The sequence below is a fragment of the Oryx dammah genome, unplaced genomic scaffold, assembly GCF_014754425.2.
Source record: "Oryx dammah isolate SB20612 unplaced genomic scaffold, SCBI_Odam_1.1 HiC_scaffold_15, whole genome shotgun sequence".
Classification (NCBI taxonomy): Eukaryota; Metazoa; Chordata; class Mammalia; order Artiodactyla; family Bovidae; genus Oryx; species Oryx dammah.
The window spans coordinates 44081511-44108107 of NW_024070199.1; the positions used below are offsets into that span (position 1 = coordinate 44081511).

A 26597-nucleotide genomic window follows, 5' to 3' on the forward strand; every position below is an offset into this window, starting at 1 on the left:
AATCACGGGCTCACCAGGCTGGAGGAAACCCTGGACTTTTTCTTCTGCTGTCTAGAGGCGTGTTTGATTCATTTTTTCACACACAGACAAGCCTGCACCCCTTGGGGCCCAGAGAACACGGGTGGGGGCCTCACCCACTCTGGGCAAAGTGGGCGGTCACCCCACATATCTGCACGATAACCTCTGTACAAAGTTCTCCCGGCCCCACAGAACCACGTGGAAATGAGAGTACAAAGCAGTGATTGCTATTTATCAGCAGCCAGGGGAATTCTTAGGAGACAGACGTTTGCAGAATTAACCCAGGGAAGGTGGGGCCTCCAGACTCAGGCTGGAGTGACCCTTGGCTCTGTGACCCTCACTGGCCAGTGCGGTCCTGGCTTGACTCCACCAGGAGTGGTGTCCTGGGGCTACAGCGGCCACTTGCCACCAGCCACGTGGTCTCGGGCAGACTGATTCAGCCTTTTTCTGAACTGTAGTTACTGAGCACGTACTACCCCAGCTCTGGAGGTGGGCAGCGAGAGTCGATGAGACGCCCCTACAGCCTGAACCCGGTGCCCCCTACCCGTGTTTGTCCCCGCCAGGCTCAGCTCTGTCTGGCTTTGGGAGTGCTTGCTTGCTTCCCAGGGCTCACAGACAAGGCCATCTGCTGCCAAGGTTCTGCTCCCTTGGTTCTGTTCAATGTCCTGGCGACTCAGGACCATGACACTCTTCCCCAAACCCCATTGAAAATGCAACTCTTCCAGCCTCGAGAGCCCGCCTTCCAACCTCAGGTGCTTGTCCAGCTACTGCTGAGCTATTCTGACTGCAAGAGTACCACCAGGCCTTGGGCAACGCTACTTTCCCTGGCCAGGGGCCCACTCTTGCTGCAGACTCTTCTTCCCTAACCCAAGTGCATGTCAGCCATCCTCATTCAAGCCCTTTCCCACCCCCCTGAAGCCTCCAGCCCTGCTGCCTTCTGAGGTCCCCCACCTGGCTGAGAGCCTCATCCCTGTGCTGAGAAGTGCTGCCACCAGCCGTGGCTCCCGTGGGTCCCTACAACACTGACTGGTACCTAGACTTCGGTGATGCTTCACACTGGGTTTCTGCAGTCAGTTCCCTTTCCGTCTCTTGATTTTAAATCTTCTCCATGCTCCTGAAGCTTTGGGCCCCTCATTTCCTCCCAATCAGATGACCTCACCTCCTGTGCTTTGCTGTGCTTAATACTCAGTCATGTCTGACTCTTTGAGACCCCATGGACTGTAGCCTGCCAGGATCCTGTTTATGGGGATTCTCCAAGCAAGAATACTGGAGTGGGTTGCTATGCCCTCCTCCAGGGGGATCTTCCCAACTCAGGTCTTCTGCATTGCAGGCAAATTCTTTACCAGCTGAGTTACCAGGAGGTCTGACCTCACCTCCTCAGTTCAGTTCAGTAGCTCAGTCATGTCCAACTCTTTGTAACCCCATGGACTACAGCACGCCAGGCCTCCCTGTCCATCACCAACGCCTGGAGCTTGCTCAAACTCATGTCCATAGAGTCACTGATGCCATCCAACCATCTCATCCTCTGTCGTCCCCTTCTCCTCCTGCCCTCAATCTTTCCCAGCATCAGGGTCTTTTCAAATGAGTCAGCTCTTCGCCTCAGGTGGCCAAGGTATTGGAGCTTCAGCTTCAGCATCAGTCCTTCAAAAGAATCAGACCTCGCCTCCTCCTTTAGACCAAATAGAAACCTAGTGCTGGAACTGGCTCCCGTTGCACGTACCGTCTCTTTTCCTCTTGTTGCCAAGACAGACCTGTAATCCTAAAATGACCCCTCCTCACTGACTCTGAGGAAATCACGCCCCACCGCCAGCCCCACCCTGTGGAAGTTTTCTGTCTCCATGGTCAGACCTGCTTGTCCGCACCACCTTCCTATCTTCATCATTTCCACCTTCAAACGTCCTCTCCGTCTGCTCTCTCCTCAACCTGCCTGGCTCCTCCTGGAAGGCCTCCCCAGACTGGGCTCCCACAGGTCATGAGGACCAGAGAGAGACTGCACCTGCCACTCTGGTCGGAGCCTGCTCAGGGGCTCAGACCAGGGCAGCCCTCCTGCACGCCTGAGCAGACCAAGCAGTGCTCTGCTCCCCCTTAGCAGGATAGGGTAGGTGACCCCCAAAAGACAGAAGCCACTGTCCACTGCAACTGAGCAGGAAAACTCAGAAATCTGACAAGAAAACAGGGTCTGGTAAAATAAAAACTTTACCAAAGTTATTTTGATGAGGCTGTAGGCTTCCAAATGCTTCCAAGAACGAAAGCTTAACACCCTGGGAGAGTGCGAGGGGCAACAAGCAAGAAGGCAGGTGGAGGGAGCTCGAGCGGGAGACTGAGCCCCCCCTTCCCAATTCTGCCCGTCCATGTAGCCTGCCCCTTCCAGAAGAGTCAAAACTCACTCTCCCTCTGGGCCCGTCACTAGCAAACACAAGCAATGCCCAAGCTCTTACATCGGGGAAGGGAGGAGGCTGGAGACCTTTTTGTCCTCCCTTGCAAGAGGGGTCATGCTTCCCAGTCCTGGGGTTTACCCGAGGTCAGAGGCAGGCTTGCACCTCGGTGAGTGCCGCTCCGAACACCATGGGTGCACGCTCACAGTTGGCACTGGAGAAACAACTCACTTGAGGACTCTGGACGGCAGGCCACTGGTTATGGAGAAGGAGCAACTTGCTTCAGGGCAGACAGCAGACTCAAGCCCCTGAGAGTGGCTGTGGATTTACCAGGCCACCTCTTAGCTTCTTTTTCACACTGAGAACCCAAGTTCACGTGGTTATTTCAATTATTCAGGAAGTCTTTGCAGCCTGGTTGCACCTCTCACGCTGACTGCCCTGAGAGTGGACGCAGCTCACCCTGCAGCTTCACTGGCAGTAGGACCCGGTGTCCACGCTGACCTACAGGTGCTTCGAAGAGGTGGTCTGGGGGTGAGCAGCTTGTTCAGGGTCACCCGCATTTTGCAGAGCTGGGCAAACTCAGGTTTCCTAAGTCAGTCTTTTCTCGACTAGGTTTTACTACAGTAACTGGGAGAGAGAGACCCACACCAGTCCTGGACGTGCCAGTTGTGTCCAGTTCAATGTGGGAAAAAAGCCAGAAGTGAGGAACCATTAGTTAACTTTCTCAGGTTCAAGGAATTTGGAAGGTATGCAATTTACAAGTGGTCTCCCCACTGGGAGGAACGTATGCTCACCCTAATCTAAACCAAACGGCCCCAGAGCAGGAGACCAGGGCTTGGAAAACTCAACATGCAGAGACACGGAAAAGCTTCAGAAAGTGTGATTTTTACAAATTCTACTGCAAATGAAAACCTTGTGGACAAAGTCACCACTCTGATCTTCTCAGATACAGTGAACACCGGCCAAACTGTTTTAATTTCCGAATTTATTAAAATGATTAACCTCAATACTGCAAGTGCATGTACAAAATATTTGTAAAAAATGTTTTTTAATGAAACGTTAAAGAACTTACCTCAAATGCTGAAAAAGTCCTTTTTTTTTTTCATTCTTTCAGTACAAGGAATACATTGTATCTCAAAAGTATTACAACTCAGCAAAACAATTTAAAACAGTAATTTGAAAAATGATTGAAAATTGAATATTTTACATATATTTCTACGATCATTTCCTAATTCTTACAATGCCACAATCTTTACCAATCATTGCATAAGCTCAGGCTAGAAGTTTTATTGATTGCAACCTCTTCCAAGTGGTCGGCATTGTGTGGACTTAGCCGTTCCACAGAGTCCTACAGCACAGGCAGGCCAACTTCGAGGCCCCTCACTGTAAAAACGGAAGTCAGGTTTCCCTGGAAGGCGTCGGCTATGGCCGCCGAGCGCTTGTGCACACCACCTCCCCAGGCAGTGACCGCCGGGCATCACTGCTCCAGACCCACGGGAAGGTCGGCCCCCGAACACGGGGCCTCAGTAAAGTTAAATGTCATAAATAAGTTACTAAAGGTAAGCTTAAAAAATGGAGAAAAGTGGGAAATGTGGTATTGTTACTTTTTCCTTTAAGACTGAAATTCCTGAAGTGGCTATCGTTGGTATTCCAAAAGAATGGTTCAAGATGTGGTCTCTGAACCTCTTCCAGACTGCAAACTAGGTAGGGTTCCCACCAATCAAGGTGACCCGCTGTGCTCCGGTGCTTCCCGGACGCAGGGTCTAAGCGTGACCTTGGTGCATGAGCCCCCCTGCCACCCCCCACGGCCACCCAGAGACTCGGGAGGGCTGGGTGAGTCTGTAAAGTGCTCTGAGTGCTCAGGGACAGACCTGCAGGGCCGCCCGACTTCGAGAGGTGAAGATTCTAGATGGAGTGAGCCAAGGGGGTGTGAGTGGGTGAGGAGGTGGGCCACCTGATCCCACGTTAATACCTGAGGGATGTAACTGCACCGTAACAAACAGGGACGAGACGAAAGAAGACCACGGAAGTAATTCCTTCGAGGACAGAAGGAGGGGAAAATTTTAAATTCAGAGAACCTTTACGAATATTACCAATTTCTATTTGGAATCTACTAGCAATAGTTTTAAGGAACTTAATTTAAATAATGTCCCCAAGAACCCAGAAGCTGGCAGGAATCACGAAGTCCTAACAGTAAGCATTGAGGTTTTCCCATTGGACTGCTCATTACCTGCAGAGGCCTTTCAGTATCTCAAGATATGGGCTACTCTTCTAGACACTACACGAATTCCCTAAATTGATTTTACTCAGGAACACTGTATATCCGAAAGCACATGTACACATTTCCCAGAAATAAAGAGACCCACTGGTATCAAACACCTGCTACAGATTTATATTCTCAAATTCTTTGTCCAATGATTTGTAAAATAATCCAGAGAAATGGAAGGTTGGTATTGAACATAAAGTAGTAATCAAAAATTTGCTCATTAAGTTACTTAAAAATTAATTTCTCTTTTCAAAGTGCTTCAAAAACAAATTAAATCTGACTCCTCTTTTTTGTTTAACTGAAAATACAGTAAAAAAAAAATCTTTGATATTTTCAAACATAAACTAACATAAGCCAAGAACTCCCACTGATGCAGTGCTTAAAACTATATATTTATAATTTCCTATTTTATTGGCATGAATATTTCTAAACTTAAAAACCTTCCTGGTAAGTTCTTTTAATTTCTTATGACAAAAATTTCTCACAACACAAATATTTACAACATATACACTGTTTTCAGTTCTTTACACTGAATTCCAAAGACGAACATTTTTATAGGTTACCACAGAACAAAAGCTGTGACTCATGTTTTTATTTCATAAACTATTATAAGTTAAAGTGAATAGTTTTTCTTTTTAATATTCCTTGTAGCATTTTACAAGTGCAACAGAAAACTCGAAGACCCAAATTAAGAGAGCTGAAGTTCATTAGATAAACGTTGCTTGTTGTCGTCACATTGTTCACAGCAAAGGTTTTGGAAAAATAAGCACCAATCATTCTTGCAAAGAACAATTTTATCTAAAAGGATTGAAAAGTGTTAAATACAAGGTCTTTTAATTTACATGACAAGCAATAAATACGCTGTATGGAAACTCATCCTGCACACTGCTATCCTTGTACATGTAATGTACTGAAAATTAGCTGTCACGCATGTAATTGTACTTTTTTTTTTTTTTTTAAAGAAACCAATTTGACTCCCACCCGATGGTCTGCTATTTAACCAAGGTCACAAACAGCACACCTGGGCCAGCAAACAGTGTGAAACTGACAAAACTCCAAGAGGGAAACACCTAGCAAAGAAATCAAAAAGCCAAAGATCATTGCTGGTGATATTAGCATATACTAGAAACCCTTAATATGCTGCTGCTATGATTTGTTTTAAATTATTGTTTAGTCATATATTAAAGAGCCAGTTGATGCTTTTAAAGTTAAAAAAAAAAAACAAACTGTGTAGCCACATTATCGGTTTCAATGTCCTGTGTGAAAAGTTGCTATCACTGTACAATTTTGCTTGAGCCTTTATTTTACAACAGGGCTTTACCTCTAACTCAGAATTGCACATAAGAAGGCTATTTAAAAAGTACAATAAAAATTTGCACAAATCAGACTTTTTTAAGAAGAGTCAGTACGCTGTACACTTTCTACAGTATTATGCTGATAAGTGAAGGGACAATAGAAGTGCTGCCACTAAAACGTTTTCAGTTGAGGAATAATTGACTGGAATTTTTTATTTCTTTAAAGTAGTTATCCCGGGTCAAGTTAAGACCAAGAGCTTATTATGCGTTAAGCCTCAAAGACTGATCTTCTCTCCTCCTGGAAGAAATGTCAATATCTATAGAGTCTTTCCCAACTATGAGCCTCAACCGCTTGGCCGGAGGCAGCGGGATAAAATCGTCTTCAAAGTCATCGTCATACTCCTCGTCCTCGTCATCTCCCTCCGAAGAGGAGGAGTTGTCTGTGCTCTCCTCCTCATACTGACTGTAGTCATCCACCTCCATACGCGACTCCAGGAGGGACAGGGGGTCACTACAGCACACCCCATTTTCATGAAGCCCCTCTGTGTACGGCCCCCTGCTTTCTTCGTCCCGCTTTAGCTGGATTTTTAATTTTGTTGAACTACTGCCTGATCCTGAGTTAAATCCATTGTTAAGCTTTGCTACATAGAGGTTATTATCATTTTCATGGTCTTTACTCAACTTGATGCTGATTTTTGAAGAATTCATCCCATCGCTCTCTTGGTCATTTGTCTTACTGCTGCTGTCATGACGTCTGCGAAGAGTCAACTTGGGAATCCCAGAGTTATTTTCCAGGATTAACTGTGCGTCATACCTCGTGATCCGCCTCTTTTTTTTACTTTTCACAGTTCGGAAGCCATCTTTTGTTTTGAAGCTCTCTGCCGTCACCATGGAAGCACTGACAGGCGAAGGGGCCCAGTCCGCGTAGCCCCCGGGCACGCCCTCCACGCCGCTGTGCTCGCCCGAGTCGGGGTGGGCCCCCGCCACCTCTGGCCCCACGCCGGCCCTGCCCGGGGACTCGTGCACAGGACTGGCTTCCTCTGCCTTTGCCAGCTGCCGCACCAGCTTCCCCGGCTGTGACTTCTTTTTGGACGTGCTGCTGTCGCTCTTAGGACACCTGGCTTCCCCCTTCTGTGCAGCTTCGCGGGCCAGCTCTCCGTCCGGGGCCGCGGGAGCGGGCTGCTCGCCGCCATCGGGGCAAGGTTCTGTCAAGTCGCCTCTGTAGCCATCCAGCGTATTTGGTTCCAGCTTGATGTCGGAGGTCTCCTTCAAGGTCATCCTCGTCCTCACGGACCGCCTGGTTGTGTAGGTGCAGGGGGCGCCGTCCGCGTGCGAAGGGGCGCCTTGCTCTGAGTTCTGTCTGTGCTCTCTCGCCGCGTGTCTGGTTAAGCACCCGCTGGCCATCGTGGCCTCCACTGGTCCCTCTGGCTCCTTCTCTTTTTTAATGGGCAAATTTTTGTACAGAACGACTTTAGGCTCTTTCAGTACCAAGTTTCCCATTTCGAGTTTTCTCGAAGCACTCTTCGGCTCCAGCCGTTTGCAATGATTTCTTAATTTTATCTTTGATAGTAAAGGCTTTGCAGGTTTTTTCAGTTTCTTTGGTACCCTGGAATTATTTATAGGAGTTAGCTTAGATGAGGTAGAGTTGGGAGGAGCTGGAATTCTTGACATAGACTGCCTTGTTAATGTTCTGCTCTTGCTGTTCTTTTTCACACCAATTGAAGATTTTCGGTTAGAAGCTGTAAAGTTAAAAGAAAAAATAAGGGTGAAAAACAGTCTTGGTAACCCAGTAATGTTCAACAAAACAATGGCAACACCCAGACGATTAGTTGTGAAGCATTTCACTTCCACACACAGGTGGTACACAGGCCCCAATTGAGGTTCTGTCTGCTCACAAGCAATTCCTACAGTTTTCCTTTATGTTATCCCTCTAATTTCTGCCTCTAACTTAAGCATTGATTCACGTTCCAGGTAAGTAAACTCAGGGTTAAAGAGTTCTTAGCACAGCAAGGACCTAGATTTCACTCTAAGCTTGTCAGGACACTAGTCCAAACTGAGGATTTCTTTTCCTGATTTAATATTTTACTACAGAAAATATGTGAAGTATAACCAGTATTTTTTTTGTTCATAAATTCTTCTTAAACTCATCATTTAAAATGTTTCCAGAATCCATTATTCATTAACTCAAAGCATAGTACTTGACCAGTAATCCGGAACAGCAACACATGACTAAAGGGCTCCTGGAGACAAATTCCATCACAATGTCTTCAGCTGAGAAAGAGATCCTAAAAACCACATGCAGAATGCCAGGCTGGATGAATCCCAGGATGGAATCAAAAGACTGCCAGGAGAAATATCAACAACTGCAGATACACAGATGATACCACTCTAACAGCAGAAAGAGGAACTATAGAGCCTCTTGATGAGGGTGAACAGGAGAGTGAAAACACTGCCTTAAGACTCAACATTCAAAAAACTAAGAACATGGCATCCGGTCCCATCACTTCACGGCAAACAGAAAGGAAAAAAAGTGGACACAGTGCCAGATTTTCTTTTCTTGGGCTCCAGAAACACTGTGGACGGCAGCTGCAGCCATGAAATCAAAAGACTCTTGCTCCTTGGAAGGAAAGCTATGACAAACCTAGACAGCATATTAAAAAGCAGAGACACTGCTTTGCTGACAAAGGTTCGTATAGTCAAAGCTATGGTTTTTCCAGTGGTCATGTACTGATGTGAGAGTTGGGACTGTAAAGAGTGAGTCCTGAAGGATTGGTGCTTTTGAACTGTGGTGTTGGAGAAGACTCTTCAGAGTCCCTTGGAGAGTAAGGAGATCAAACTGGTCAATCCTAAAGGAAATCAACCTGGAACATTCACTGGAAGGGCTGGTGCTGAAGCTGAAGCTCCAATACTTTGGGCACCTGATGCAAAGAGCTGACTCGCTGGGAAAGATTGAAAGCAAAAGGAGAAGGGGATGACAGAGGATGATGGTTAAATAGTATCATTGACTCAATGGACATGAAGATGAGCAAATCATGGAGGACAGAGGAGCCTGGTGTGCTGTAGTCCACGGGGTCTCAAAGAGTTGGACACAACTTAGCGACTGAACAAGAACCACATATTGTCACTCCCAGTAGCTATTTACCCCAAATATCGCGCTATTGAAACTGTTCCCTTCAGGGCTGCGAGCACCTGCAGACTCAGGCTGCAGGGTTTAGCTCACCCCATCCCTCCAGTGACTGCCTGCTGCCGACTAGACTGAGAGAAGGAAGAGTGCACAGCTGGAGTCACACTCTGGGGATGGGGGGACCCAAATTCCTTCCTGTGGACAAGGATCCCAAAAGGCTGTAACAATCCATGTGGGGACAAAACGTGGGAACTAATGTGACAGCTGACGGGCTTCTTGAAAGGCTTCCATGCGACTCAAGGCTGAGTTTCCTCCACAATGGACCTCTGGCCTTGCCGCTGATCTTCCGCCTTCCGTTTTTCTCTCTACTTACACACTGGACCTGTTATAGTGTTTTACAGGAGCCCTTTTCTCCATGACCTCGTCTGCTTCCCATCCCCCACCTGAGGGCCTCTTCCCATCAAAATACCTCTTTAAATCGCTCACTAGGGATGCTGAGGTGACCAAATACTCACCATCTCTTAGGAGAAAACTGAGAATGAAAACCAGTTTACTATGGGTAAGCCCAGTACATTTCCCAACAAGACCATCATTCATTCCATGCTGGGGGTCGCCCAGGGCAACTGCTGTTCCTTCTGCATGGCTGAGCAAGTTAGGTTACCATTAGGTCATTTTTATTGAGAGAGGAGCAAGAATGCCTAACAGAATTCCAAAAGTATCAGACCACCAAGAACAGAAGTCTCTGTACTAAGGAACTGGTTCGTAAGTGGCTTTGGGATCTCCAAACCAGCAGAATCCCAGGAACAATATCCCCTGACTGAACTAAGAACACACTTCTCCCTGCAGGCTGCCACCAGCGAGACAACTTATTCTTGGAATAGTAGTAGCAGTAAAGTTTGGTGCCACTCAACTGGAGAACCATTGTATCATGAACTGGAAATACCCAGAACTTGCCAGAAATTATTTTGAAGTATAAGGATATCCAGGGAATCCTTTTGCTAAAGGATTTCTTTATGCTTACAAGGCTTCCTACAAGGTGAGTGGAGGTGTGTTTATTGATGGAAATGCACCAGTGTTCTGGTGTTCATCCTTCTCAATGTGGTTGCTGGGTGGCCTCTCTCCATGGCTCTTCGAGGACCATTCTGTGATCAAGCTTCACGGTTCTTGTTTCAGATCTGCAGTCACACCTCTGCAATGATTGCGTACTTCTTATATCCTTGACAATAATCCCCCTGAAGTTTGGATCCATTTATTGTCCTCTCTCACAGCCTCCTTGCCATGAAAACCCATGAAGACTTTTCAGCGGGGACCTTTGCTGTTTCTCTGCAGGAGACACTGCTAGCCACTCTTCTTCCTGAGCGGCTCCTCTCCTTGGCTGTTCACGAGAGCCATCCCCTGGCTGCCTCTCTGTCCCTGGCAGTCTTCCTCCATCTGCCCTGTGGCCTGCACTCCGCAGGCCTCTGCGTCCTAGGCCCCTTCAAAACTCAAGACTCCCAGGGATAAGCGGCCCCTCCGTCCGGGCTGTCCACACTGACATGCTGGCAGTCCCCATACGGCGTTCTCTAGCCCAAATCCATCCTTAATTACAGATTCACCTCACCAGACAGCCCCCAGACCTTGGTCTCCCTCTAAGGTGGTCTCCCAAGCCCCTCGCAAGCCAACATGCCCAAAGGGAGCTCGCCACCAAGCCTCACGCTCCTCCTCCTGCTCTCCATCTGGTTCACTGCCAGCACCAGGCAGCCAGCTGCCCGGGCAGCAACGAGGTTACCCCTGATGCCGGCCGTCACGTCTCCCAAGAGTGCACTCCTGCACCGTCGCCGGACCCACCTCCCTCTCCATTCCCAATGCCACCGTCTCCTGCTGTGACTCTGGCGCCAGCTCCCGCCTGCCCTTGCCCCTACTGCTTCCCCAGCATTCCACTCCCCACCACACAGCCCAGGGTGATTTTCCTAGGACTTCTGGTCACCTCTGGGCTTGAAACCTTCCCATAACCTAAGACCTAAGAATAAAGTCCAAAATTCTCAATTCTGGTCACATCCCTTCTATTCCAGCTTTGATGACTAGACTCAAATCCTACACTGGTCTTCAAGTCCTCATCTGGGACATTCCATCTGCTCTGAGTACGGTCCATTTGGCCAACTTCTCACCCCCTTTCAAGACTCAGCTCAGCAAACACCTCTCTCAGGAAGCCTTTCATGACTTTCTTGACAGGTTACCCTCCTATGACTCCTCATGGCACCTGAGGTTCTCCACAGTCGGCACTTCCTTTTAAGTCCTGGATGAATCTCACTGTGTGGTGATTCTCAATCTGGGCTCTCCCCCTTGCACCCCTCCTTCCAGGAGGCTGTTAGCTGACCGCAGTGAACCACTGACAAAGCCCTTTAGTATGTTTGTGTTCTAAAGAGCACAACAGAGACGCAGGCGATGCTACATCTTACTGCAGTGAGGTTCACTTACCTATTTATGTTATATATCGGTGTATTCTCATTTTGTTTGAAAAGTATTATCAAAAGCCCAGCTCAAAGGTGTGCTCAAGTCAAAGGACAGAAATAGCACAGCTGGTAAGACAACTGTGAACAATGGGACTAAGTGCCCAGGGCTCTTCACCGTCCCACAGAGGCGCCGCTACCCTCTCTTGCGCAGGGAGTGGCAGCAAGAGCAGGCTGAAGGAGAGGCGCTGAACCAAGAAAAGTCTATCAAGAGACGAAGATCCTGACACAGCAGAGGCGGGCAGGGCGGTGGCTCCCCTGGCTTCAGCACTAACACACCATGTGGTACCCTTCCCTTGTCAGGGACAAATCCCAACTGCATTAACCTAGACAGTGATTTGAGGTGGAGACACACACCCTTAGCCATTAGTATATACTAGGTACAGTGCAGGATGGCCAAATTAGTATGACCTGAATCCTAATAAGCATTCTTTGAAGTAAAAGCTATTACCCTAAGTGAAAACCAGGTTCACGTGGATTCACGTGCCAGTCAAGAGTGTCCCTCTGGTACACGGCGGAGATGGGGTTCGAACTGAGGCTTATGGGTCGATGTTGACCACGCTGTCACATGGTCTCTAAGGCACACCACAGAGCTATTATGGGGCCAGAGCCAGCTCCTGGTAAATGACCCGCGGTATGGCTATCGTGGTGACCTCAGGGTGTCCTCAAAATCATCAGGCAGCTCTGCGTGGGGTTCAAGAATGACAGCCAGAAACAAGCGCAGTGAAACAACGCCAAAGCACCCCAAAGGTTTGGGCTGTATCTATGCTCTGCGCTGGAAGAGACTCAAAAACACACACGGTGGGACCAAGGGAACATGAGGCCACACAGCTTGAGATGTTCACAACATGGGGTCTAAGGACTTCAGTTCAAGGAATTTATCAGGCACCACAAGCAGACTCCACCTCATGGGACTACCATGGGCATGTCTGCCTGGAACAGGGTATTGGAAAGAATCAGGAAGAGACTCACTAGAGATGTCTGTGGTGAGAGAGAGTGGCAAGTGGCGGCCCAGCCCATCTCCAGGATGGGTGCTCCTCAGTCAAGCTGGATGAGATGGTTCCGCTGGGGGGAGTCCTCCGGGACTTGCACTCACATCCTGAGGCAGCACTGTGGGGAGTGGCCTAGCCACTGAGGCACAAGAGCCAAAAAACCCTGGATCTTCTATTAACAGCATATAGTTCAGGTATGTGGACTGATTCTGTGAAAATGGATCTCTTGCCTCCTCTCTGGGTGCTAAAGCAAACAGTCAAGTTGTGGTTCTTGAAAAGATTCCAAAACAGGAGCTGCATGGAAGGAAGAAGTAATTTTTTCTTCCAACTAGGCAGAAATGTCTCTTTAAGAAGAACATGTTCAAAGAAAGCAGCTCCTCTCTAGCTGTGAGCTGCTGGATTCTAAGCAAACCACGGGATGAGACGGGCGCCTCCGACCTGTACACCTGAGGTTCGCCCATGCCACCCAGGAGGAAGGCTGGGCAGCTCTGGCCCTGCACCAGCTGCAGACTCAAAAGGTCCTCCTTTCAACAGGTAGAGGAGCATGGTCAGGACACAAACACCAAAAGAAATACAGCAGAAAAGAACACGTGGAAGAGCCTGAGAAATATTGCTACAAATATACTTCGTGAACAAGGTTCTCAGAGACGGCTGGAGGGAGCCTCGAGCTCCTTCAGAGGCCCCGGCCACGTCCAGTCACTGTCTCATGGCCCTCACAGTTACTTACGCCAACCCTTGAATTACTCAAGACAGCCATTCTTTAGAAAGGTGATCTGAATAAAGGAAGCACCCTAACATGAGCAGTCACAGTAAGGTGCTAGTTCTAGTCTGTAATGCTGAGACTACTGCTCAAAGGATTACCTGCCCCTCCAGCCTTTAGGAAGTGGAGCTCCTCAGGGTTACTGTGTACTGGTCCGGGTCTGGAGCTGAGGCCTAAAGTCCCTGACAGAAGGGCCTGAGCCTCACGCACTTTTCTATCTCTTTAACAGCAGCAGACTTTGAACACATATTTGGTTTATTAACAAATATTCCTGAGATGGTCACATAATAGAACACTCAGCACCTTCCAAAGTTTTTTTTCCATTTTGATCTTTTAAACTAAGTGGTATACTGAGTTCAGTATCTGTACATCAGTAATAGAGTTAATGCATCAGAACACAAAACACCCCCACCAACGTCACAGAGCCATGTGGACAGTGTCGGGGCCATCTCTACTTGCGGATGGTGGCTCGCTCCTAAGTGTTGTCACGCAGACATTTATTAAAAGGGGCTTCAGAAGTCTCCAGTTTCACCAAGGAACCAGACTCAGGAAACAAAATGTTGATTATGCTGCATTTATTATTAAAACCAACAGTCAACAGTGAATGACAAGCTAACTGCTCTTTTTGGTTCACTTTGGACATAAAGCCTGAAGAGGAACAGCACTGCCTTCCACACTAGAGGTCAGCCCTGGCCTCCGACTCCAGCAGCAGGCTGATTCGGAAACGCATGGCAGTGACATTCTCCATCATGGGAGACACCGTCCCTTCTCTCTGGGACTTTCTGTAGTGGAGAGCACCCAGAGGTGGGCTGAAAACATCAGAAGGCAGGAAGAGTCTAAAACAGTCAGACCTCAGAGGGTACTTACTGCTCAGAAGTATGTACCGACATTTATAGTGCTAAAATAGGCATATTCTGGGGACTATCAAGTTAAAACTTTTAAATTTTATTCCTATCAGAGACAAGAAAGAGTGAAGAGCCTACTGCTTTAGTGGCCACTAGAGCAAACTGGTGTCACCCAGATGAAGACCAGCAGCGATCAGAATGCTTCCAGGATGTCAAAGCTCCACAAACATGGCGTGTTTTCTTATGCTCATTTGGGATTTCTTCTTTCTTTTCTCTTTATTCTTCATTCTCTTTTTCCATTTTCCATTAAGTCTTGCCCTCACAAGCCACTGGGATCTTAAAGCTTCTCCCTTTCTCCTTTCCATCTCTCTTCCCACTTTCGGCAGTGGCTACGACAACTCGTCACAGTACAGTGACATTCAAACTGCTGCTCTACCACAACTCTGAGTCTGGGGACTGGTGGCTTGGCGAACTGGGTCAGTTCATTCTGAAAACGGCAAGCGGGCAGGAAAAAGGTGGAAGCCTTGAGGCCAGAAGCTACGAACCCCAAGTCCATCACCCCCGCCAACAGACTGGCCAGCGCGGGACACGCACGTGCCCGTGGGCCGCGGCCCCGTCCTCTCTCTGTCTTCTCGCAGACCTAACACCACCGCTACAGAGAAACTCACACCGGGAAAGCTTTCTGTCAAACATATGATGACCCTGGAACACATGACGAAGAAATTTAATGTCCTGTTACCAAGTATTCACAAAAAGCAGACAATTTAGTACCATCTAAAATCTGGAGGCATGATACAGACTGCTTTGTGCTTGAGTCAATTCTAGAACCTTGCAGTGCTGGTGAAGTGCATGAATCCCAGGGTTGCTCTCAATGTTCAAAAGATCAAAACTACTAAAGCATGCTTTAGAAAGCAAACTCTGTGAAAATACTTAAAAAAATAAAAAATAAAAAAGGATAAGCTTATGAAACCTCCCTTACTTACTTGTATTGTTTTTTTCCTGAGTGGTATCTGCATCAGTGTTAGAGCTGACAGATTGACTGTCTGAATTTTTGCTGCTGTCACCTAACTTTTTAAGCCTATTTAAACGTTTGTCTGTTTCTCTGAGTCCGTATTTGCTATTGATAACAGGAGCAGGCGCAGGCAGTCCCACTCTGGATTTGAAAGCACCAGTTCCCCGTCTGGAAAAGAAACAGCACAGGTTACACAGAGCATACTCACGGCCGTCAGCCTGGTTGCTGAGAGCACCTGTCCACACCAGGCCAGCAGCTGAGATGGACTGATGAGGCTTAACCACTGAAAGCTGCCAAGTCTAGGACTCTCAAAATAAATGCGGAGATAAAATTAATGCCCCAAAGCCCCAGACTTAAAACACTTCGTTATGACTATTGTCAATCACTTGAGAAGGTATTGGACCCTGCAGAATTTCAAGTGTAGGTAAAAATAACCCACCTGTTAATTATATCCTAGCTTTGTTCTGCATAATTTAACACTCCATTACTGAATATTGAGAATGAAGGAATTAAAAGAGAAATTAAAGAATTTCCATAAACTAAGTCATTGCTTAGAAGATAATGTTAGATACAAATAAATTCTGATGGAAATTTTATATTAGGAAGGCTAGGCTATCAGTGAAAATCTCATTTCTGGAGTAATGAAAACTGTAAAATTCCTCCTTTAAAGTTACTGGATGAACATCATTAAGTTAACAAAATGTTACTAAGTAAGAGACATTAAAAGACCTGTTTTTACCACTAGTTAAGAATGATTTGTAACCTGCTTTGATTATTCCTATTGTTGTTTAGTCGCTAAGCCATGTCCGACACTTTTGTGACCCCATGGACTATAGCCCTCCAGGCTCCTCTGTCCATGAGATTTCTCAGGCACGAATACTGGAGTGGGTTGCCATTTCCTTCTCCAGGGTATCTGCCTGGCCCAGGGATCAAACCTACCATCTCCTGCATAGGCAGGTGGGTTCTTTACTGCTGAGCTGAAGGGAAGCCCAAGATGGGCCATACTTACTAACAAAACAAATGATCATGGGTGGAATTATCTGGAAATTAATTTTTTAAAGTAAAATGACCATTCATATGCTTCTCTACTTCCCTGATTTCTTTTTAACTTATGACAGTGATATGTGCTTGCTGCAACATGTGAGACCATCCCTGGCTCTGCCTCCCCAAAGCAGAAGTTCCCCGAGCTTCCCAGCCGTCTCCATGCGCAGAGCCCCGGCACCTCTGTTAACCACCTGCCAGCACCTCATCTGCTGCTCTGCCGAGAGCTACACACCTAGACCCACTGCTGTTTCTCCTTAAGCAAAAAAAAAACCCCAAATAGGTAACATTCCCCTCAGCAAGCAGCTTTCCTCCTTTCCTCCCACCCCAGCTCTCTTATCGCTATATTGTGCACAAGCACTTCTGAACTCACCATGTTTTGAAAGCTGTACCTTTTACACAGACTAAACATACCATAATCTGTTCAAGCACTGGACGGGGATAACTGGAGCCTGCAGGTGTTCTGGCGTCTGCTTGCCACCATGAACACTGCTGCTACACTGCTCCTGAAACCAATCCCATGCTAACTAGTGCTGCCTTTTCCACAGGACAGATTCTTCCACATGGAACTGACTGCCAGATAAAAGGGTGCTATTATTTTGAACAAATATTGCCAGAATAAGTTCCCAAAAGGTTACAGCACTTTACAGCCCTACTGACATTGTGTGAGGGCTGGTCTCTCCATATCCTCACCTGCAGCACAGAGTATACTTCTCAATGTTACCAATTTGATGGTGAAAACGAATACCTAGCTATTGTTTCACTTACCTTGTTTATAGCTATCATTCTCTGTGTGGCATCCTCCAGACCCCTCTTTTCTCCAGTGGAGCCTATCTTTTCTTTATGAGCTCTAGAAGCTTTCTGTCCTTGGGTTATTAACGTGGCCATATGTGTGCTTTTTCCTCCCTTCAAGTTTATCATTTATCTAACTTTTGCTTTTGACCATTCAATGTTCATACTCACCATTTCTTATACTAACTTCTTCCAGAAAATTCCACTACCAAGTTTAGACATGTAAGTCTAAAATTTTTCTAATCATTTTACCTAATTCTTAAATTTAAAATTTTAATCTATTTGGAATTTATCTTGTATATGGTATGAGATGGGAGGTGAGCTTGGTTCTTTCAGACCCATGATGAATTATCCCACCACCTTTTATTAAAGAAATCATCATTTCCCTACACATGGTATTAAGATCTCATGCACACTGAGCTTTGCTTCAGGACTCTGTTCATGTCCTCTTATCTATTTGTTCATATCTGAGCCAGTATCTTCAGGTTTTGAACACAATTATTTCACAGTAATTTTTAATACCTATTAAAGCAAACTGCCGCTAGTATACTGCAAAATGTGGTCATCATCAGACATACTTTCACACACTTTAAAATACTTCGGTCCTTCATATACTTATCACACTTTAAAATACTTTGGTCCTTCATATTCTTCAATCCCTCACTAGATTTTATTCTTCAAATTCTTGAGAGTTACATTTGCAGTATTTACTTATGGAAAGTACTACTACTGTGTCAGGATGGTCACTGCCCAGAAGCATGCACACCAGGTATCTTTGGGACACTGCATCCGTGATGTCAGGGCCTTGTCAACACTGCACTCTCCCATCTTCACCCTTCAGCAGCCAGCACACCACGTGTCCCTTCACAGTACTGCTCTCAGAGCTGGCACTGGGCTGGCCTCGTTTACCCTGCCTGGACAAGGTTTAACACGAGAACTATTCAGTAACTAGACGATAATAACTGAACGAGTTCCTTTGACTGGTCTCATTTTCTTGCCTAATTTCTGGAAAGGCAGAAACAATTTGTTCCTGAGGATTTCAAGAACATTCCCAGACAACCTTTTAATCAAACTCTCCAATAGTCTGATAAAAGCCGTGCCTACTGCTCCATATGAGGCCTTTCCATTTAAAAGTGATCTGCACATTTCTACTTATTCCTTGCACTAAGCCCATCGAGTAGGCAGGATCAGCCCACCTGGCCTGTGAGAAACAGTCTCAGGGAGAGCTCAGCTGCCCAGGGAACATGGCGGCACACGCGGTCCTGAGCCAGTGAAAGAGCTGCCTCACGGCTGGTGTGGACTCCTGTGTGTGCAGTTACATTTTGTAGGAAGACTCCTAAACATATTCAGCATATCATTTACTCCATTCATTCATTCACCAAACAGTTATCAAGCACGTAGTTATTACTACGTGTCAGGTACTGTTTTGGATGCTAGCAACATAGCAATAAATGAAAAAGATAAAAATCTTTGCCTTCATGGAACTTACATTCTAATAGGAAAATGACCAGAAACCACAAAATACCCTTACCCCTAATACCACTGTGTGTTTTATATACTTATCGTGAGATAAATTTAATCCTCACAGCAACGCTATGATACCCTGGTGTTATCTCCACTTCACAGATGGTGTAATTAAGGCACAAAAGCAGCTAAGCTGCCCAAGACCACATAGCTAGTAAACTGTAGAGTCCCAGGATCCCAACGTAGGGCGCTGATGTCAGGCCTCAGGTCGGGCTATGCCATGCTGTCTCTGCACAGTGGTTTAAAGCTTTATTCGACTATAATTAAATGACTTTGTGGGTTAAAGGGTCTTTTTGTGGGCTGGTCTAAGAGTTGACCAATGTCTGAACCATTTTTTTAATTTATAAAAAGATAAATTGTATCCCCCCACTCCCAACCCCTCCTTTCCAGTCAAGGGCCCAGGAGCTGGGAGAGAAACTGCTGGGGCTGTGCCACGGCTCCATGCCTCTGCTCTCCCGACACAAGAGACCTCTGGCTGCCCAGAAAGCCGAGCTCTGGGGAATCAGCATGTCTCCAAAGGCCGGGAGGCCGGCAGCTGGGTGTTCACAATGAGAGAAACAGCACCACCCCCTATCTGCTCCCGTGTGCGAAAAACACGAAGTGGCGAGAGCGCAGGCTCTGAGTCAGGCTGAGCTGGGTCTCTGCACCTGCAGTGTCCCACTCTACCATCCTCTCCCAGGACGGTTTAGGACTGAGTCCAGGAGAGTAAAGCACCCGGTACCTCACACAGCACGTAAAATGGGTTCAATAAATCTACGTGTGCTCACCTGAAGAAGAATGTGTGTATAACACACGTATAACTGAATCACTGTGCTGTACAGCTGCAACTAACATGATACTGAGAATCAACTATATTTCAATTAAGAAACTAAAACAATAACAAAAACCAAATCCAGAAGTGCTCCCCGTGTGGCTATGCCAACCCAGACAAGCCTGTGAAGCTGCCTCTGTGAGCTCTACAAACACGCTGCCACCAGGAGATGAGCAGTGTGGACAAGGAGTCCTGCTCAGTCAGATCTGGGGGGTTTCCACAAGGACCCGTCTCGATGTGTCACAAGAGGAAGGTCCTCATCAAGCAGTAGGACTCAGAAATCGTGAAGAGCAAGTACATCAAAACACAGGACTTCCAGAAGACACAGCTTGGGGTTTTTAAATGACGATCGGTGGTGAATCTCACCTGCCATTTTGGAGCAACCCCACCCTGGAACTGTATGTGGGTGTCTCCCACTCTCTGCGGAAGCATATTTGTAGTCTGACTCACTCATAAGGGTAACAGCTGGGAACGATTTTAACATTTTAGAAGGCCAGGCACTGGTGCCCCTAAATAGTTCTGTCCTCTCTGGTTTCGCTCCTGTCTGCTGTCCTGGGTGTGATGCTACAGGACACAGAAGACTATCCCTGCCATCTAAATGATGAGAAGACGGCGCGCACTCATTCTCACAGTCATCAGGCATTAATCGATTCTTTACCTTTCACAAGTGTAACACTCGCAGAATTCATTGTTTTCTCCAAAAAACCCATCTCCATAATAACAAGAAATTTCTTCTCCAGGTTCAATATCTCTTAGGGCCTTCACACATGCTGTATCTCGACCAGTTGACACAAACTGAAATAAAATGAACTCATTAAGAAACGCATACCTGAAGCAAAGACAAAATACTTGAAATAAAGTATTTTTTATGCTTACCTTACAGTTAGGTCTGCAATCTGAAAAATGTCCAAAAGATAAAGTCAATTAACTGTAGATAAGATCTGAAACACGAACAATTATAGAAATCTGAAATAAGCTTTCCACATAACTTTCCCAACTTTTGATAGAAGTTTTTGATCTCGAGTTAAACTACAGGAAGACTTATTTTCATAAGTTTGTGCAAAAAGAATTTCCATTTCCAACCCTCCTTTAAAGGAAGATAGATACGATTACTCTCAGTTATAGCAGTGCTACCCAACACTAGAGCTAACACCTTGGAAACAGAGCTTACCATGGTTTATAAACGCAGCAGGACCAAGCCAGAGCTGAGCACAGTTTTTCCTTGTGGAATACATGACACTGAAGTCGTTTTCTCCATGTCTAAGCAGCATGTTCTCCTCAATTTCTGAAAGTTCGGCAATACAACCCACCAGTAATTCTATTTTGTCATTTCGTTTCCTATTTAAAATATGTGATGGTAAAAATTACTAGTAATTATAAATAATAAGGCTTCTTTTAATAAAATAAGCCTGTCCAATAAATACCAGGAATTGAGAAGACCTAGCTGTGCGTGTTTTAACTGACTCACGTTGACCGCACCTGGATATCATCTCCTCTTCCCTGGAAGCCCCACAGCCTTGCGCAGCTGCCTGATCCCTACAAGAGACCAGGAAGTCCTGCAGGCATCGTGCTACCTACACCTCTGAAGCCCCTGTGCTCTGCAGGCAGGAAGGACTCAAAAAGCCGCTGCACTGAACTCAGCTTGCTGACCCTGGAGAAGGACACAGATGAGCAGCAGAGAGAGGTCAGGAGCACCCAGAGCTGGGGTGCTGCCCTCTGGAGAGCACCAGCCAAATGCACCAATCTAGGGGCTGTGGGAAGAAAGGCAAGTGGAACTGGTGAAAGTACTTTCAGTAGCATGTTTTAACCCAATACAACCCAAATGCTATTTCAGCAGGTCAGCAGTATGAAATACGAATGAGAAACACAATATAAAATCTGACATGTTTATCACAGCTGCAGCACTTCTCAACTCATTAAGACCAGCCACATCTCAAAAGTCCAATAGCCATGCATGACTGGTGGCCACTGTCCTAGACGGTGCAGTCCAGAACCCAAGACCTCAAACCTCACACCCATCTGCCAGGCAGGGAGCCACGAGAGCCCAGCAGCAGGCTGGGTACCATCCCACGGCAGACAGACACGCTCACTCACGTACATACACACATTTTTTTTCAAGAGGCCAGGAGTCAGGCTCTTTAACGTTCCATTTTCAGGTAACTGACCCTAACATTTTTGCTATAAAAAATGTCGGGGGTCTTATAAGAGAGAGGCTACAGGTTTCTTCTGGGAGCTAAGGCAGGGAATAGGCATTCTTCCTTCTAATGAAGAAAGATATAACCACATACTCTCTTTCCTGTATGGCTTTCATCCCTCCTACCTGGGGTCAACTTCACTACATTTGTTTGAGCTGGCACACACATGTATTTTTAGCAGGCAACGTGCTCGTCAGCTTTTACACATGAAATTCCTTGGACCATTAAAATGTCATACGTAACCTTTCTTACAGGCCAGTGAAAGACTGATTCTGGAAGCTAGGTCATCTAACCCCACACCCCTAACCGTTCAGCAGTCCCTTAGCAGGCATCCAGACTTGTCAAGAGGAAAACACAAAGCCCTTGGCTTAGAAGTAGGACCTGGTTCAACTCAGAACTTCCAGCTTCACCACCGTCCCAACCCCATGTCACTGGGCTGAGGCGCTGGCCCTGCACTGGCTCTTTTAGGGCAAGCTCTGGTTTTATTCCTTCCCACGGCTTTCTTAGCACAGGAATGGTAATTTGAGACAGAACTTTAAACAAGATTATTTTATGGGTTTACACTAGTATAATAGTTACCACTCTTTCGTTGCAACTATCTTGGCTCCATTTTGTTCTGAAGAGTATCTATTACAAGGCAATATTTCGAATCCACTGTCAGTTGCAAACATTCGCAAATAAATAAATACCTAAAACAGAAAAAAATTTTGATACTTACTTCACACTAAATTATTTACCTTGCTAGACTCTCAGAATTATAAAAGCAAACCACCACCACCAATGAAAAAATTTAAGATTAAGTAACAAATATTGTTATTTTAAAATTTCACATATTTGTATACTTGGTGACTTGGCTATGTTACTCTAATAAAAGTTCACAGAAGTTTCACTTCTAGACAACAAAGTTTTCTCTATGAATAGTCATAAGTTATCTAAAATTTCAGTGTTCACTAAAATTTACATTTTAGTTTCCTTTAATCTTATCCAAACAGATAAACAGTATTCTTTCAATAAACTCACATGTTCCTTGAATAATTTCTCCTGCATTTTGTTCTTGTTGAGAAAATAGTGCCGTGCCCATTCTCCTGAAGTCAGACATTTGAAGGCTTTCTCCAAGTGCTCATCTTTCTTAAAACGTTCAATTACTTCTTTGAGTTCTTCCTGCCTTCCTTTAATAGGCCGAAATCTGAAAGAATCAAAACAACAACTTTAGTTATCTTTCATCATCCCTGGGCCACTGTTAGTTAAAAGATTTTGAGAAAAAAGTAACCTAAAAACAGCAGCCAGACCTAACAAGAGAACAATAAGCAGTCTGGATAATGAGCACTGAAGTAATACTGATCACCAAGAAATATAGCTTCCCTTCCTCAAACTGTACTTTAGTATTTTTATTTCACTGTTATCTCATTAACCAAGAGGTGACCAGGTGATTCAAATGAAAGCTAATTCAGACTTTTAACTGTCACCTAATTTGGGAGGTACAAAATGAGAGATCTAGGATAGAGTTTATCTAATTGAGATGGAAGGACAAGGATTTTTTAAAACATGCAGAAGCAAGCCAGAAGAGTGCAGGGCACTGAGCTTTAGAAGAAGGATGAAGTAAACAAAATTATGCCACAAACAAAAACACCCTCCATTTACAGTTAGAAAAACCCCAAACTAAGCATCCTGACAGGTCCTGAAACACACTTGGATGGATGTTCTACCAGCCACGTCAAAGGAGTCTGTGATAACTGCATTCCAAGAACAAAAAGCGTGCAAGAGTACAACTTGAGAGGTGGTGCTGTTGTGGCGGTGATGGAAGGAAAAACTGTTGGGGTAAAATTTCAGAAGGCATCTACGTAAAATCAGCTATGACGCCTTCAGAACACTACATGGCCAGGCACGTCAAACACAGGATACAATCATGGCCCAAGTAAAATTTAAGTTTTACTCATTTTAAAGCTATGTTCTCAATAAAATGTGCACTATGATTAAAAGTTCTTGGAGCTTAACTTCAAATTTTCTTCTCATGTTAATGTAGTTTATTTTTCAAAATAAAGCTTTTTAAAAAATTAACAGCCAACAAAAAAAAGGAATTACAGACTGCTCTTCAAGTAACATACTTAAGATTCAGTAAGACTTTAAGCCACAATATTTCACCAAGGATTATTTTTAGGTGCTGTGCATACTGGTGCTATGGTGAAAAATATAAGCTAGAAAACATGGCTACTGTTCTATGGAAACTTTTGCTGGGACTGAAAGACATATCCATGCATCAAACAGAAAAGCAAGGATCAGTGTGCAAATACACATTAATGTGGTACAAACAACACTGCTGTGGCACTTCCAAGTGTGGAGATTATACCTAAAGCGTGGTTTGGGGTTGACACTGATACAGACAATGAAGAAAGTGGTGAATTGAGATTTCTAAAGAAAAAACAGACTATCACTAGAGACAGGAAGGAATCAGAAGGAGGAAGGCAAAGGAGAGAAATTCTAAGCAGAGGACCTAAGCAGAAATTCTAAGGCTTGATTTAAAGAGATGACCAGGGCTGAGGGAGTCAGCCGGCGAGCAACAGGACAAGGAATGTTACAGAACAAGGAAGAGGGAAGATGCGAGGAAGAGAATAGGTATAACACAATTTACTGGGCAGGATCTTCAGAGGCCTTCAGGTGGGTGAGCACACTGACACCTCTAGAAACTCATGAGCCCCAGACTCCAGGGTTAGGAAGCTCTCACGACTCCTAATAGAAGGATCCAAAGGAGCTCTAGAGATAGCACATGAACAAACAGTGCCTTATTTTATTTCCCATTTCAATCAGTTAGCACACCAGCCCTCACAGACAGATGAGTGGAAGTCCTCTGGACAATTCAGAATGTCTTTAACTAGACTGTCAAGACTATGGTGTCAGAGAATCACTAAAATACAGATTTGCAGAACTGTGATGGTATTCAAACTTCCACACAGTTACAGTATTAAACTACCTTTGAAGTGCGGCCATCACAAGTGATTTTGTCAACACTGGGTTTCACTAAGAAACCCAAACTAAACCCTTCTGGCTGCAACCCTGCACTATGGGGTTATGTGCATATGAAGGACAGATAAGACCACTCAGCAGCTGTTAGCTGAGGCACACCACTCCAGACAATGCCAAATGACGGGGAACAGAAACTCACATTTTGCACAGTAAAGAGAAAAGTCAAAGTTCCCTCTGAGCAATAATACATGATGTTAAGTGATGGGGCCACAGCAATCTTTACATGTTCAATGTAGGACTGACCAATGGTGATACCTGTGAAACTGCATGGCTGCACACATCAGAGTCAGGACTATATTCACCTCAAAATCTTAAGAACATGACAAAAAATAAGTCACAGACCTGGAACAGACACCAGCTACTCCTGCTCTCCACTTTCTGAAACCTTCTATCTAAAGACACCTTTCAACTATCCTTTTGTTTACTCTTTGCTTGTGATGTAAACCCTGAATACTCATTGGAAGGACTGATGCTGAAGCTGAAACTCCAGCATTTTGGTCATCTGATGAGAACAGCTGACCCACTGGAAAAGTCCCTGATGCTGGGACAGATTGAGGGCAGAGGAGAAGAGGGCATCAGAGGATGAGAAGGCTGGATGGCATCACAATGCAACTTGGACATGAGCTTGGGCAAACTTCGGGAGATGGTGAGGGACAGAGAGCCCTGGCGTGCTGCAGCCCATGGGGTCACAAAGAGTCGGGCACAACTGAACAACAAGAACACGACGCCGAACAATCAATATGCTAAACGCACACAGCAACCACCTGTTGAGTTACTAACGCTGTACCTTCCACACAACCTGTGACTTTCTTTTCTGCTTTCCTGACTTCTACTGCCTCAAACACAAACAAAACCCCCTAAACTATCCCTTGCTGCCCACTGGACAAGAATCTCCACTTTACTTAAAATGTAATTTACAGTCAAAACTTACTGTCATATTTGGCTGCTATAGGCATATGACAGTAAGTTTTGACTGTAAATTGGTGGCTCAGACAGTAAAGCGTCTGTCTACAATGCGGGAGACCCGGGTTCAATCCCTGGGTCGTGAAGATCCGCTGGAGAAGGAAATGGCAATCCATTCCAGTACTATTGCCTGGAAAATCCCATGGACAGAGGAGCCTGGTAGGCTACAGTCCATGGGGTCGCAAAGAGTCGGACACGACTGAGCGACGTTCCTGTATAGGCATGAAATGATAGTGATGAAAAGGAGGAAGAAAACACTACTGGGTGCAGACAGGAAGGGGAAGAGACAGCTGTTTTCGATAACCAGATAGAACATCAAAATCACCTGGCTGACAGTTCAAGTTAAATCCCATTATAATAAAAACCGTGAGGAAATAAAAATTATTTAATAACAAGGCTGCTACAACCATCAGGTCCAGAGCAAAAGGCATGGGGGATCTTGGAAAAAATTAATTTTCTATTATTGAATAGAAAAATATGCTCTGTCCTCTCCTTAATACAGTCATGCTAAATCTCCCATACAAACTGCATAAAGCTATTCTACACCATGGCTCCTAAAGGTAGAAGAAAATTCAGATGATCTAAAAAATTATGTCTGGCTCCATAAATGAGAAAAATAAGGCCCAATGAGGGCCAACTGCTGGAAGGAGGGGCCTGTTACCCAAGCCTTTCTTGGCCCTGCTCTTATCTGAAGCATGGGCGCCCTCTTGTGTGCCTTCACCACGAGAACGGGCTCTGACTTCCAGCTGAGCACCAGCACCAAGCCCCGCCCGAGACTGCGCCTGCTGCCCTGACAGCACAGCCGAAGGAGTGGAAACAAGCTGTGTATGGGGCGGCAGGCGGGGCAAGGCAGACAGGTCTTTGGCATTTCCAAATCAACACGCCCCTCCTCCCTCTTAATATGACATGTGCAACTTTCAATAAACCATTTATTTTTCTCTTCCCACACTTCTCTGATCCCATGGCCGGTATAGGAAATTTAAAAATACAGCATTTACAATTATTTACTATTAAAAGGGGCAGGGGAAAAACATATGAATTCACACTCCCACACACCTGTTCCCCACTCTTTCC

General features: G+C 45.6%; 1 protein-coding gene across 4 annotated transcripts in view; it reads right to left on the reverse strand.

Moving 5' to 3' along the window:
• Window positions 1-3359: 3359 nt before the first annotated feature.
• Window positions 3360-26597, reverse strand: part of KMT5B (lysine methyltransferase 5B) — a 57880-nt gene continuing 34642 nt past the window's right edge. For 3 of the 4 annotated variants that reach the window (XM_040255237.1, XM_040255236.1, XM_040255238.1), the window contains 7 exons: window positions 22560-22725; window positions 22119-22228; window positions 20516-20682; window positions 20221-20240; window positions 20003-20139; window positions 15148-15344; window positions 3360-7693 (listed from right to left, as the gene is read on the reverse strand). In XM_040255237.1, coding sequence (XP_040111171.1) covers window positions 6216-7693; window positions 15148-15344; window positions 20003-20139; window positions 20221-20240; window positions 20516-20682; window positions 22119-22228; window positions 22560-22725 — 2275 coding nt within the window. In that variant the 3' untranslated portion in view covers window positions 3360-6215. Of the gene's footprint in view, window positions 7694-13877; window positions 14867-15147; window positions 15345-20002; window positions 20140-20220; window positions 20241-20515; window positions 20683-22118; window positions 22229-22559; window positions 22726-26597 lie in introns of those variants that run through there. The other variant, XM_040255239.1, reaches the window with a different exon arrangement.